The sequence below is a fragment of the Anarhichas minor genome, unplaced genomic scaffold, assembly GCF_050575085.1.
Source record: "Anarhichas minor isolate MPS153535 unplaced genomic scaffold, ASM5057508v1 ptg000017l, whole genome shotgun sequence".
NCBI classification, from domain to species: Eukaryota; Metazoa; Chordata; class Actinopteri; order Perciformes; family Anarhichadidae; genus Anarhichas; species Anarhichas minor.
The window spans coordinates 13,278,255-13,291,464 of NW_027466463.1; the positions used below are offsets into that span (position 1 = coordinate 13,278,255).

General features: G+C 39.2%; 1 protein-coding gene across 1 annotated transcript in view; it reads right to left on the reverse strand.

Moving 5' to 3' along the window:
• nrg3b (neuregulin 3b) overlaps window positions 1-13,210 on the reverse strand; it is a 166,884-nt gene that overhangs the window by 78,210 nt on the left and 75,464 nt on the right. Inside the window, exon 2 of the mRNA XM_076093788.1 lies at window positions 3,058-3,193. Coding sequence (XP_075949903.1) covers window positions 3,058-3,193 — 136 coding nt within the window. The remainder of the gene's footprint in view (window positions 1-3,057; window positions 3,194-13,210) is intronic.

Sequence of the window (13,210 nt, forward strand, 5' to 3'; positions counted from 1 at the left end):
TCTTCAATTGGCCACTTGAGGCTGGCTCCAAAAGTGAGTCCAACCCCACAGACCTTTAAGTTAAAATGCCCAACTTTACAGCAGAAATGATCATGTTTACAGCCTGGTACACAAAAACGGTTTTGATCACTGCAGCTTATTTCCCCGTTAACGACTGTACTGGGTGTGAATTGTATACAACTCATTCATTTAAATTATATCAAGGCACTAATGGTCCTTCTTTTTCCTCATTTTTAGCTTGGATGTATTAAGAGAACTGCATACAAAGTTGGAGGCCCCATGGCATCACATGATGAACCTGGAAATTGTAAATCCACCTTTTGAAACTCATGGGTGACGTCACAGACACTTCTCCCATATTTTATACAGTCTAGGTTTTGAATATATAAAATGATTTGAAAAAGAAAAGTTGATAGTATATTTCTTGCTTACTGCCGGTACTTCATTCAGGCAAATATAACAAACCCAACGTTTCAATGAAAGTAGTCACAAACCTATATAATCATTCTTTCCCACAACAGGCACTCAGCTTGTTGGCATACAGTGCCTCTTGGTTAGGCCCTCCAGTCTTTTTCCTGAGTCCTACAGTATGTGCAGTCATTCAACTGTCACTACTTATTGCCCAGAAGGCAGTTGCTACAGTGCGAGTCTTCAGGGTTTCTTCAGGGTTTCAAGGTGGGGACGTTCCAATCTTGTTAATTGTCTGAATCACTTTTTTTTTTTTTTTTTTTACATTTACTTTTCCAAGAAGCTTGACTCATGCTCATGCATCATTTAGATCTATGCCTCTATAATTCCAGGTAGGTGTACTGATGAGCTGTTTTTCAACTCGGCACCATTCGGCACAACCCTTCCCGCAGAGAAAATATCGTATCATGTATATTTAAAGTGATGTATTTTTAAAGTGATGTAACAGAGTTGAGTTAAAGTGGGTGGTGCATCAGGGTGTGAGGGGAAGCAGACATGCAGGAACATGCAAAGAAGAGCGAAGCTGAAGGTCCAAGCGAGAACTGGCACCCACTAATGAAGGGTGCGTGTATGCACATAAATCTACAATGCACATACAATCACATGTACATCAATAATAAGAATGCTTTCCTCGTATACTGTTTCATGGCTGCGGTTCTTGCAGTAAACACAAACCTAGTCTTTATTGGCTCAAACGACAGAGATAAAATTACTGAATATACTCAAAAAGATTGATAAGCATTATTTTTATACTATTTACTTTTTGTTGTGTACATACCTTCTCTTTTCCACTATCTTTAAACCACTTTGCATTTTCTGCTTTGAGCGCTATGTAAACAAAGCTTGCTTACTCTGATGATAAATATGAAAAAACACAACTAGCTGTCAGATAAATGATATTTGCTTGATAATGCAGGCAATATAAATGATTGGATTTGTGCCTTTCATAAATTGAATACAGGTAATTGACAACATTTTAGTTATGCCTGCCTCATTATGAGTTGTGTCAAAGTCAGCTAAGCATCAGCACGGTTGTTGCAGCATCCCCTGTATTTTTCTGGAGGCCTATTGTTTTACTACCATAGCAATAAAAAAAACATATACTGTATATATTATATAAATATATATACACAGTATATTTCATATGAACCTCTGCAGGGTGAATGTGCATCGGTACAGACTCGTCCTCTGTATGAAATGGTAGTATTATCACTGTATTTCATTATCATAAACTATAGTTACCTGGTTATGCGTCACCCATACACTGCCTCACTCCCTCCTCTCATTAGCTTCAGCCAGTGCTCCGTGTTGTTGACTGTGTATAGCAGTGGCTGCTTTGACATACAGTACTGTGTGTTCCTAGACCCCAACGACTGCACAATACCCAAGCCCTCTAACAACCCAGGGGAGACCTGGAAATGTTTGTAAAATGTTGTTAATAACTATTTAATATAAATGATCCTGGCCATTCAAATGAATGCAATGAACATGAACGTCATCATTTAGCATGACGTCGTTTTAAAGACGGACTTTCTCTCTAGACCCCCACCTCTAACTGACTTCCAGCCTCCCTGCGGTTAAGGCTTTATTTAGAGAAGTTACCTCTACTGTATTTATTGGGTTCCGGCTGTTAGTGACTGCCTGAGGGAAAAAATAACAGGAAAGAAAATTGCCAAAAACAAGAAAGAATTATGTTGCTTTTAAGTAAGATCAAAGAAAGATCTCGCAAGAGTCCCATCTTAACACCTTCCATTAAAATGCATTTATACCAGAGAGAAAAAGACTACTATCACTATTAAAAGTTTTGTCGGACCAAATTAAAGACAGATCAAATTTGCTCCCCGTGGGCTTCCTACTTGGATCTGCATGGAAAGAGTTCTTTCCAATTTGTGTAATTTGATCTTGTGGATTGGGAGAATCAGCTGCATCTACTGCAGGGCTGGGTGTCGCTAAAAAAAATATCATGATTTATTTTTGTCAGACACCACAGGCGTGTAATATAGCCATACTTTCAAACGTTCACGCTGAACTGCCTTCTCCGACCAACCACATGCGCTTCTACCTCACCACACTATAAACTGTATGGGTTGTAGCTGCTGCCGTAGTGGGCCAATCACATGTCACATTAAATCAGAGGACGCTTGCTGTGATTGGCTGCAAGCAAAACCATACAAGTAGTACTTTTTTTCTCGATCTGGGTACAAAAAGCATCCAATGCAGGTATTGTTTGACAAGGGAAGTTTTGGTACTACTTGGTACTGGGTTATTTCAAATACCGATACCAAGCCCTACCAAAGCATGTCTGATCCCTCGATTAGTGGTTTGGGTTCTTCTAGATATTTGGTGATTTTGAGATGCATTTTGCACAACCGTGTTCTTGTGTTTCATCACTCTAACAACAGTCAGTCAGGAGCTTGAATGAAAAGAGCAGCTTGAATGAAAATGACCCCAAGGTTAGTGATTGAAAGGGAAGGGCAAAGAGAGGAAACGTCAATGCTGAAAGAGAAACCAAATGCCTCACACACACACACACACACACACACACACACACACACACACACACACACACACACACACACACACACTCACCTGCAGTGTCTGTGAACCCCAGCCACAGTTTCAATGATGGAGCACTCTCCCTCGTTTAGACAAAAGGCCAGGTCCTTGTCTTCCACACATGGCTTGAACACCTCTGAACGTAGACTGGGAAGTGTGGGGGCCACTGCTGTAGACAGAAAAGACAAAGACAGAGAGGACAGGTTTAGTTACTATTGGATAGAAAGTAAAAAAAAAGGTAATTTCTCTCATTCTTTCAATTTAAGTCATTGCTGATTTACACAGGAATATTTCTCATTTCTATAATTCCTTTGATGTGCCTCGGTACATGGCATGCCGTTATGGTTCTAAAAGTTTGGTTTTCTTTGGTTTTTGTACTGAAATGACCACTCTGCTCAGGCTGGAAGAAAATACTTTACTTAATGTTGATTAATTTATCATTGGGCTAAAGGCAAGATAGCCCAAGGAAATTACTTTCTTCATTACTGACGACAGAATTATCATTTTTGTTTTGAAGGTTTCCGACTTTGCCCCGATGCAACAAAGAAAGTAAGGGTGTAACGCACATTATTGACTGGAATAACATGCTTTAGTGTTATTATTGTTGTCAGTATTGTACTGCTTTAGGTGTATTTGTTGCTTTTATTAAATACATGCACTGCACTCCTGGTGTCTGTTTTGCCGTTTGTTTCAAATGAAGCTGTTTAACCACAATTCCTCAGCGAATTTCCTGTTCTGCAGCTTTAGTAAACACAGGTGGAAAACCCAGGAATACATTACAGCTGTAGGGAAGTGAGACGACAATATACAACACTACACCAAGGCAGAACAGAGAGAGAGATGGGCTCGGTGATGTAGCTTTAATTCTCCTCTTCTAGTCTAACCCTGAGTCGCTCTCACATAAAGAGCATGACTGCCATGTACAAACACTGCAATGCAGGGTTCTCCACCCTGTGAAATATGCATAGCTGTCAGTGATGTATAAATATGGTGAGCTAGCATGTGCAACCTCCATCTGTATGCAGATATTCATTCAACTGTACACATGTGTTGTTGGCATGTACACACACACACACACACACACACACGTATACAATAACATGGAAATGATCACTCAGAAGCTCTTGCACTCCATCATGTAACCAAGCATTGACAATTGGATTGACTGGTATTACGCTCAATACCTTGCCAATACAATTGGATTACACATGGGATTCTGCTTTCATCCATTTATATTGCCCACACAGACACACCGTTTAAATGCACACACATGCGCACTCACACGCCACATTCTTCTCATTGTCATTCTATTCCTGAGTCTGCCACATCTTTGTTGCCCAATCTGCTCCGTGCGCCGCAGTCCTGCCGCCCATTGGCCTTTTTTAATTTTTTAGCCGAGGCTCTAGTGACCAATTGCGTGTGGAGGAATAAAAAGGCAGTAATCCGTTTGTGTTGCTCAACTGTCCAGTTCAATCTATGTTTTGTTTACGGCCATTGATCGATAAATCCGAGGGCTCTTCATGTAAGGCCCAAGAGATGATGAGAGATCAGAGGGAACACAAAAAGAGATATGTGGTGTTCTTGGGACCAACCAAGACTCTCATCTGTCAGAGTCAAAACTTTGGAAGCTATCATTTAAACCACTTGTAGTGGCTCCTATTATATCTTCGGATGCATTGGGGTCTCTTTCTTTTTTTAAATATCTATGTAGAAGGACATTTTTAAGTTTACGTTCTGCATCCGTTGAATGTCTTGCATTTTGAATGCTAGTTAGAATAATTTCTTTGGATCTGTTCTTTATACATCAGTCTTAAGAGTGTGATACATATAAAAGTAGGTTTTGAACCCGAGCTGACACTCTCACTTCCTAGGCTTTAAAAGACACAGATTACATCTTGTATTATTAATTCCACATATTCCCCGAGTGTAATGTTCAAAAGGTTATCTATTCCGAGATGCAACTTTAATAATAGAATATAGAACACAACGTCCCCCTGTGGTACGCATGTCCGTGGTAATAATTATCATGGCGTTTATAGTCCCTCGTATCTATTATTCAGACAGCAGCAGTGACCATAAGTGAGAAATAGCACGCTTGATATTTGGTTTAGGTTCACGCACATGAGAAAGAGATTTTGTGACAAAAGAGGGCATTGATTTTCTGCTGTAAGCCTAACTATTGTTATATTTACATGAGAAAAGCCAAGGTCAGGCAGATAACAAACACCCTTTTAGTTCCTGCGTCGCAAGTAATCTTATCAATGATAAAACGTTTCAAAAAATATTTTTTTGACCTGTCATCTTATATTATTTCAAAGAATCAGTGAAGAAGGCTTTTGCTGATGCACTATTACTGAATAGTCTTTTCTGTGTAAAAAGCTGTTCAAATACGGCAATCATTTCCATTTGTCATATGTTGTTGACAGAGTGGAGGCGCAGGATGTGAACTACACAAGGTCACCGTGGTACCTGTGACATAGCACTTTTTGGAATCGATGATGATGTATGACGTGTCCATATATCTCCTTCATGAGGAACAAAGCTCCCAAGGTACATTACAGCAGCACCTTTTTCGTATTGGCTCTCTTTTTTTAATCAGACAGTGAATGTGCCAGTTTCCCACTCAGAGAGAGGGAGGCTGACATGGAGTGGTCTTAAATTAAATGAATCATGGCAGTCTTTAAATGTGCAAAGGATTTCTGGAATAGCTGATCTTTTAAATCCCCTGTGGTATACTGGTGCTAGGGCTGCACAGTATGAGGGAAATATGTGATGTGCTGTAAGGTTGTTGAATATGTTAACGATATATAAACAGATATTTAAGTGTGCTCAGTTCTGCTACGTTTAGTATATTCTGTTGCTTGTCGAATTAAAAGAAATGAAAGGAAAGAAATGTCTTCATTGAAGACATTGAACATTGAACTGAACACAAAAGACATCAATAAAAAAAAAGATTGATAGTTTTTAAAGAGTAGTTTTCTACAGATATTCTCTTTCAACTGACTAAAAAAATCTCTGAGCTCAATCTCACAGATGGCGAAAATAAACAATATATCCCGGTACCCAAATAATGATTTGACCTGTAAAAAGCAGCATGTTCTCTATTTCATTCAAACAGACTAAAAAGTGCTAAATCCCTAACCTGCCACTCTACAAAAAAAAGCTCTACTTTTCTTCACCAGGTGCAAGGTTTACTGACAAACAGACTGTACTGATAACCTCTCAGAAATCTGCAAAAAAAAAAACCTTCTTAAATCTTAAAGGATTACCTCCACTCTTTTAGCCCTGTTGGCCACATCAAGGAACAAGCCAGCCTCAGATATGTTTGGCCTTGAGCAATACAGGCTGTCAATTTCTTATGGGTTCCCGTTTCATCACCGTGACAGGCAAGAAATGGTAACAAAAATCTGCAGCACAGCAAGCACAACTCGGGCCCTTTTGAACAAGCACCTGTCAAACAGGATCCTGTTGAAATGCTGTGCTCTTTAAATATTCCCATCAGAAATAGAGCAAGTCAAAAAAAAGAAAAAAAGAAAAGGAAAGCAATTAGTGTATCTTGAGCGTAATGGTGATAATGTGTGTTTGTACAGTATGTTTTCATGTAACGTGTTGGGCTGACCCTGAATAGATCAGTGTGAACCCTGCAGTAGATCCAAACTAACACACCAAGAGAAGCCTTTCTTTAAGAGGAGACAGACTCTTGCACTTATTCTGACATCCAACCAGCACTGAATGCATTTCACACTTTACTTAAACATGTATCTTCATCTTCATTATGGAGGTAATAGCTGATAAATGATGTGTCCCTTGCTCTAAGGTATTATTAAGACGTAGTGTCATGACTAATTATGACAAACATAGAAGTTGCTGTTAGGTTCATTTATCAACACTTTTAATGAAGCTTTTTACAGAATAAAACCCTCGCAATGCTATAGCTTCTATAGCAAACACTCCCAAACTCAGACTCTTAGTTAGCTTCGAAAATAACGAGTAAATTGTGCTAATAAATGGCAGCTGCAGTTTGAGCATGATTCATCCTTAAGTCTTTGAAATCATTTTCACGTCTCTCGCTCTCCCAGCTGCACAAAGGCAATCCAGATTGCCGATTCCCTTGGTAACTTTCAAGGAATCTACTGGCTGGGGATCACAGATTCAGATGACGCTTGAGAGATCGTTTATCTGAGAGGAATACTGAGGACAGTGCTCCTTCCCAGCCACTACCATTTAACTGCTTTCAATAAATATCTTCAAAAGTCCAACCGTTTACGCTAAATATGGGATTCATTTTACTTTGAAATGTACCTCTATTGCAAATGGGAGGCACTTGCCTACTTGTCGACCTGTTATTGTAAGATAAAGGTTACAATAAATCCAAAACAAAAGCAATGACATTTTTTATGTAATAGAAAGGAAGAAAAAGTCACGGTCCTACACGTTCTTCTCTATGAATGCATAAAGATACAGCCAATCAAAGTGCACTAAAAGTGGGCCAGCGACTGCAGTCAGATATTATGCTCTACAGTGCAGCATAAATGATCTGAAGGGTTTTTGTGGTAAGCACTGAGACATTTTCAATGTTTGCCAACTGCTAAAAAACGTTGATCATTTAGTGCTATTTAACAAACTCATTTTAAACCACACAGTATTTATTCCATAAAACAAGCATCCGACTAACATGGAAGGAGTCTTTGTCTGTCTATCCTGCAATTTTTTCAATAACCGCCTTATCCGATCGACCTCACACTTGGTGGGTGTGTTGCTGAGGACGCGAAAAAGTGCTGTGTTGAAGGCGGGTTCTTGAGATCTACGGAACATATTTATTTGTGCCTTATGTACACACTGTGTAACGGTGACAAACACACATACACACCTTGACATAGCCATCACTGTATAGTTCCAACACATATTCCTGAGCTGGCACTGAATGCTCATTGCCTATAACATTGGATTTGTTTAAAGAGAAGTCTATATTGTTTGTTTGTGAATAACGGTATTTTTTAATTTATGTCAAATGATTCATAACATGCTGCATTCTGTGTTTTTACTACGAGGATGCTGCTACAGGCCCAATTTTATTTATCTTCCTGTTGGTTCTCTTTGCAATACTTGGAAATGTAACCCTCCAGTTGACGCATCTCTTACTAATATTGAATAATAAAAGATAGTGGAAATAAATGCATCTGTTTTTTTCATTCTAAATCATTACAAATATGCAGTGTTTTAAAAATAGCAGATAGTCACAGTGAGAAAAAAATAAATCATGTATAGAGCATTTTTTCATCAAGATGAATCGATAATCGTTTTTATAATCGCATTGTAGCCCTCTGAGTTGAAATCCAATTGAATCGTAATGTTCCTAGAGATTACCAATCTTTAATATTCTGTACATACTCTGCACACATACACTTACTGTAGACAGTGCATCATTGGCACAGACAACACAAGAGACAATTCCATTTACAACTGTCGCATCTTCCTTCTATGGCTTCCTTCTAATGTGCTCGTTAGTGTTCTTATGTGGAGCCTTATCCCCCAGGAGACTCTGGTCGGGAGAGAACTGCCTGTGTTTACTGCAGCACACATCAAAGAAGGCCTTACTACGTAAAGGGAAAGTCCTGAGAGAGCCTGCTGATTGCTTACCCATCATGCACCGCTGCTTTTTGGACAGAACCATATTCAGAGCAATTTACAGTGCAGTAGGTATGGATAACACATTGGCCCTAACAATGCTTTCTGTCACAATGGTTTGGAAATTACTTACACTATTTATTCACTTATTAAGCAGCACTTTAGCTGCTGCAGGAGGAATGACGGCATTTCTAATTACTGGATCTTTTTAAAGAGAGGAAGATAAATGATCAGGTTTAAATTCTGACCAAAAAAAAAAGATATTTATAGAAACTGATACCTTTTGATTCATCTTCAAAACATAGATTCCTTTTCAGACGATATGAAAAAAGTGCCAAACGTATGACTTTCTCATGCACAGTATAAAAAAAGGAAAATTATTTAATCAAAATGTTGTCAAATCTCAGATTCAAGCATTACTTTCAAGCAAAACCTAATTTTGATTATAGCAGCTAAGCTAAAAATAACGCTTACGATGCCAGTCTTGAGTGGTACCGCCAAGCTCATTCTGACCTCAGGTCAGTGGTTCAATCAACTATACTGAATACACCTGCATCATGAAAATAGTTTATAGAGCTTTTGGCATTTTTGTAAAGCAACAATTCTCAGTTTCCATGAATAAGATTCTATAAAAGTCCATTTTTGTTTTCGATTTCAAGCACTGTGAGACAAGAAGCTAGCTTTCTTTTTTTATTATTGCCCAACACATTGCAAAACATACTATATATGCTACTGCCGTTGCAGCTTCACACAAACCAACAGTGACATGAACAGCATACATGAATATATAAACTGAAAAAAACCAGTTGAGCATGAATGAAGGACCTTGAAAAATAAAGCAACAGATAACAGCAGAGTAAGGAAGAGGAGGTACTACAATGACTTATTTAAGCCTTGATTGTTCAATACTTTCAAATAACCATTGTCAATATGTACAGTGGCATAGCCCTGTAGTGTCTGTCAGATGTCTCTCTCTCTCACACACACACACACACACACACACACACACACACACACACACAAAAACAACCTTATACATTTATCTTTGTGAGTATATTCACTGACATGATGTATTCCCTAGCCCCTAACCCTACCCTTCACCATAACCACTAGATGCCTGATCCAAACCCCAACCATTACCGAACCTGATTTGAATGTAAACCTTGAAGTCTTAACGCTCAAACAGGGCGTTGAAGAAATAAAAAAAAATTAAATGAATAAATGTCCTCACTTTCCCAAAAACGTGCGGTCCTCACTTTGTAGCAACCAAAGAATACACACACACACACACACACACACACACATGAAAACATGTATAATGCACAGCACTGTCTGTCTTGCATCATCATCATCAACACGGCAACCCTTGGGAGACCTTCTGTCCCTGAAAAACAAATAGTAGTCAACCCGTCGACTGCAGTTGGTTAAAGGTGGCAGTCACTGCGTGTAAGCAGGGTTAAAGAGCACACGGCCTTGGTCGCCATAACAGCCCAGTGATGGGTATTCGGTGGGACATTTATCTTGGGTGTCCTAATTGTTTTTCACTCTAGTCCAATCTTAAAGCCTCAAGTTGTGATATCTACAGCACACTAACAGTCTGACCTTCCATGGCTCAAAGACGATCAGGTATCAGTGAAAGCAGCAAAAAAACGTGATCTCTAGAAAGTTATATTTGCTATCTGTTCCGTGACCCACAACCATGATACGCCCTGAACTGTGGGTTTTGTGATCTGTTGCACCCCTAATTATAATTCCATTTGCCATTGCAGGGGACATTCAGGAGTCCAAAGTACTGATTTTTGGTCACTAAAAGCCCTTTCCAGTCTAGTCATTATCGACCAGAAGCATTATTAGACAAACTAAAAAGGGCTTTGAATGCGTTCACAGTAACAGGCCCAAAGCAGCAGGTTAATAAAGTAGACCCCAGAAGACTTGAAAAATGCATCGAACCTAAAGGGAACAATTCACCCCCTAATGAAAAGTTTTAATTATCTACATTATCTCCTCACCCCGTGTCAGCTGAATCTTGATTAAAGCTTGGATGACCATCGTACACAGAACAACTGCACTTCCAAACCCCTCCTTCTCCCGAACAGATCATAAAGGGGCCACGAAATTTCACTCTACAACTCTTGCAATATGGATTAAGTGTTCCACAGCCAAGAGACTGCACCGGAAGTCCAAATCGCCTGTACTGCTCTCTACTAGAAGCCTCGGCATGTTTGTGGGGCGAGGTGGAATATACCTCTGTTGGAGGTGAGATGTGTCTGCACTGTCAGAGATAACCTGCATATTCAATAGAAGAGGCTCTACAAACACCAGGGGAGCTGGCACATGCTCCTTAAAGGAATACTTCAACCACAAAATGAAAAGCAAAACTTTGTCAAAACATCAGTTTCTCACAGCACTCGTGCACTATAACCCAAGTCTCATTTATCCAGTCGTATGCTCGGTACATCCCAAACACATGCATCTTCGCTAAAACCTTACTATTTAAGACACTTTGGACTTGTTCGGACGAGCGCACGTGTGAGATGGTTTTGTAATAAAGTGATTTAAATAGTGCGAATGCACTGCATGAGTTGTGTGAGGGTTTTTTAAACCTATGTTTCGATATAGTTTCACTGTTAAACGTGGCTCCCATTTAGGCTACTTCAGTCGATCGAGACTTCACTCCGTTTCTTTAGTTTTCTTCAAGAATTAACAGCAATAAAGGGGACGAGAAATCAGAGACATTTTCAAATCAGTTTTCCGCAGGAGGGAGAAAAAACTCTGAAGCTTTCTAAAGAACATTGAAATCACATTGGAATCAAACATGATCTATTCACGAACATTATTTTATTACTTGATTACCCCTCTTATTGGATGGATGTGAATAATGCTAGGCTGCTTGATAGACCTTAGACCTACAGCCATTGAAGCTAGAAATGAAGTATTACAAAAGTACCCTTAAGAAAATACAAGGAACACAGAGCGGTGCATAAGATTGATTGAATTTCTTTGAAATTATCATGACTCATATTGTCAGATTATTATCAGTACCGAGATCTCTGGAAATGGGTTTCTCTGAAGCTGCCTTGAGGGCTTTTGGAGATAATTTGCCTCCTCAGTACATTTCTCTGACTCAGTCATGGCAACGAAGCCACAACGCCAACCGGCATCAGATGCGGATTACAAAAGTGACACTGTGACGAGAGGAAAGGGTGACTCCTTTGGACCTGCAGATCCTCCTGTAGCAGTTTATTGGCTATCAAGGTCCAAATGTAATCTGTCGGACGTTATTGACTTCCTGTTGAAGACTGGAATCCGTAATGAGGTTTACAAGAATGTTCAAACACACAACAATATTATTAGAAGCAATTTCTCCTCTGCTAATTTGTCTTTGCAACCGACATGCAGTAACATGGGACTAGACAGATAATTCATCCTGGTACGTTGATTGCAATTTGTTGTGTAATTATAATAATATGTCACCGGGAGTGACAAACGTTACTGCTTGTGATCTCAGAAATGAAAGAAACTCTGTAATGGACGTGGTGCCGATTATTCCAAAGTTTTTGCCACGTTTTTTTATTTGTGACAGATTTCTTTGTTTTTGGATGATGATGATGATTTATGTTAGTGTTAGATATGTTTAGCTAATGTGTGCATCACAGTAGCTAAACCGATATGACGTACATGTGAGTGTGAGTGCAGCCATGAACATACATCCAGTCACTCCGGGGGAACCTCGTAAAAGCTGTTAGGAATGGAATGAGTGCCTCTACCTCATATTCAAAAGCGGGTGAGGTACTTTGATGCCATTATCTCCATTACTTACAGCAAATAACAGAATAACCAGAAACTAGAGGAATGTATATTTAATGTCGCTTTAGTGCTTTTGACATGGCAATGACATCAAATTTTGATTTTGATTCCAGGACGGGACACGCAAGAAATGAGACGCAAATTAAGTCTTGCTAGAGTTTTGCTAAAATAAACAGTAGGGTACTTACCTGGGGTGTTGCTTGAGGAAGGGCTAAGTAATTAATAATTCATCGCTGTTTACAAATGGGACCCCGGGAAAGAGGCTGTAAAACTAATGAAAAACACACAACGCATGCACACAAATGTGCAAGAAGGCATGAAAGTAGTGAAGAGCTCTCTTGGAGACTAGACACAGACTTACAAATGACATGCATTGTGTATGAGGCCTGATGTACGCATACATTTTGACAAAACACAAGATATCATTTCATGTGCACAAATACTCTTAGATATTACTTGGATTATTCATAAGAAAACAAATAGGAAGTTAAACATTTAATCTGACTGACTGAAAGAAACTGATTATCAACCACATTACCCAATAAAAACTCCAACGTAATTATTTTTAGTTATTTTCACAAAGGCCTCATTTACAGATATGATTATGATCTGCTATCGCTGTGTGCGCAGCTGTGTGTGTACGTGCACAGCATGTGTCCGTCACAATATTTTATTCATTTTCATGAAAACCCTTTTGTTCTCCATAGCAATTTATTAACAACGCTAATCATATCTGGCTTGCCTGTTAATG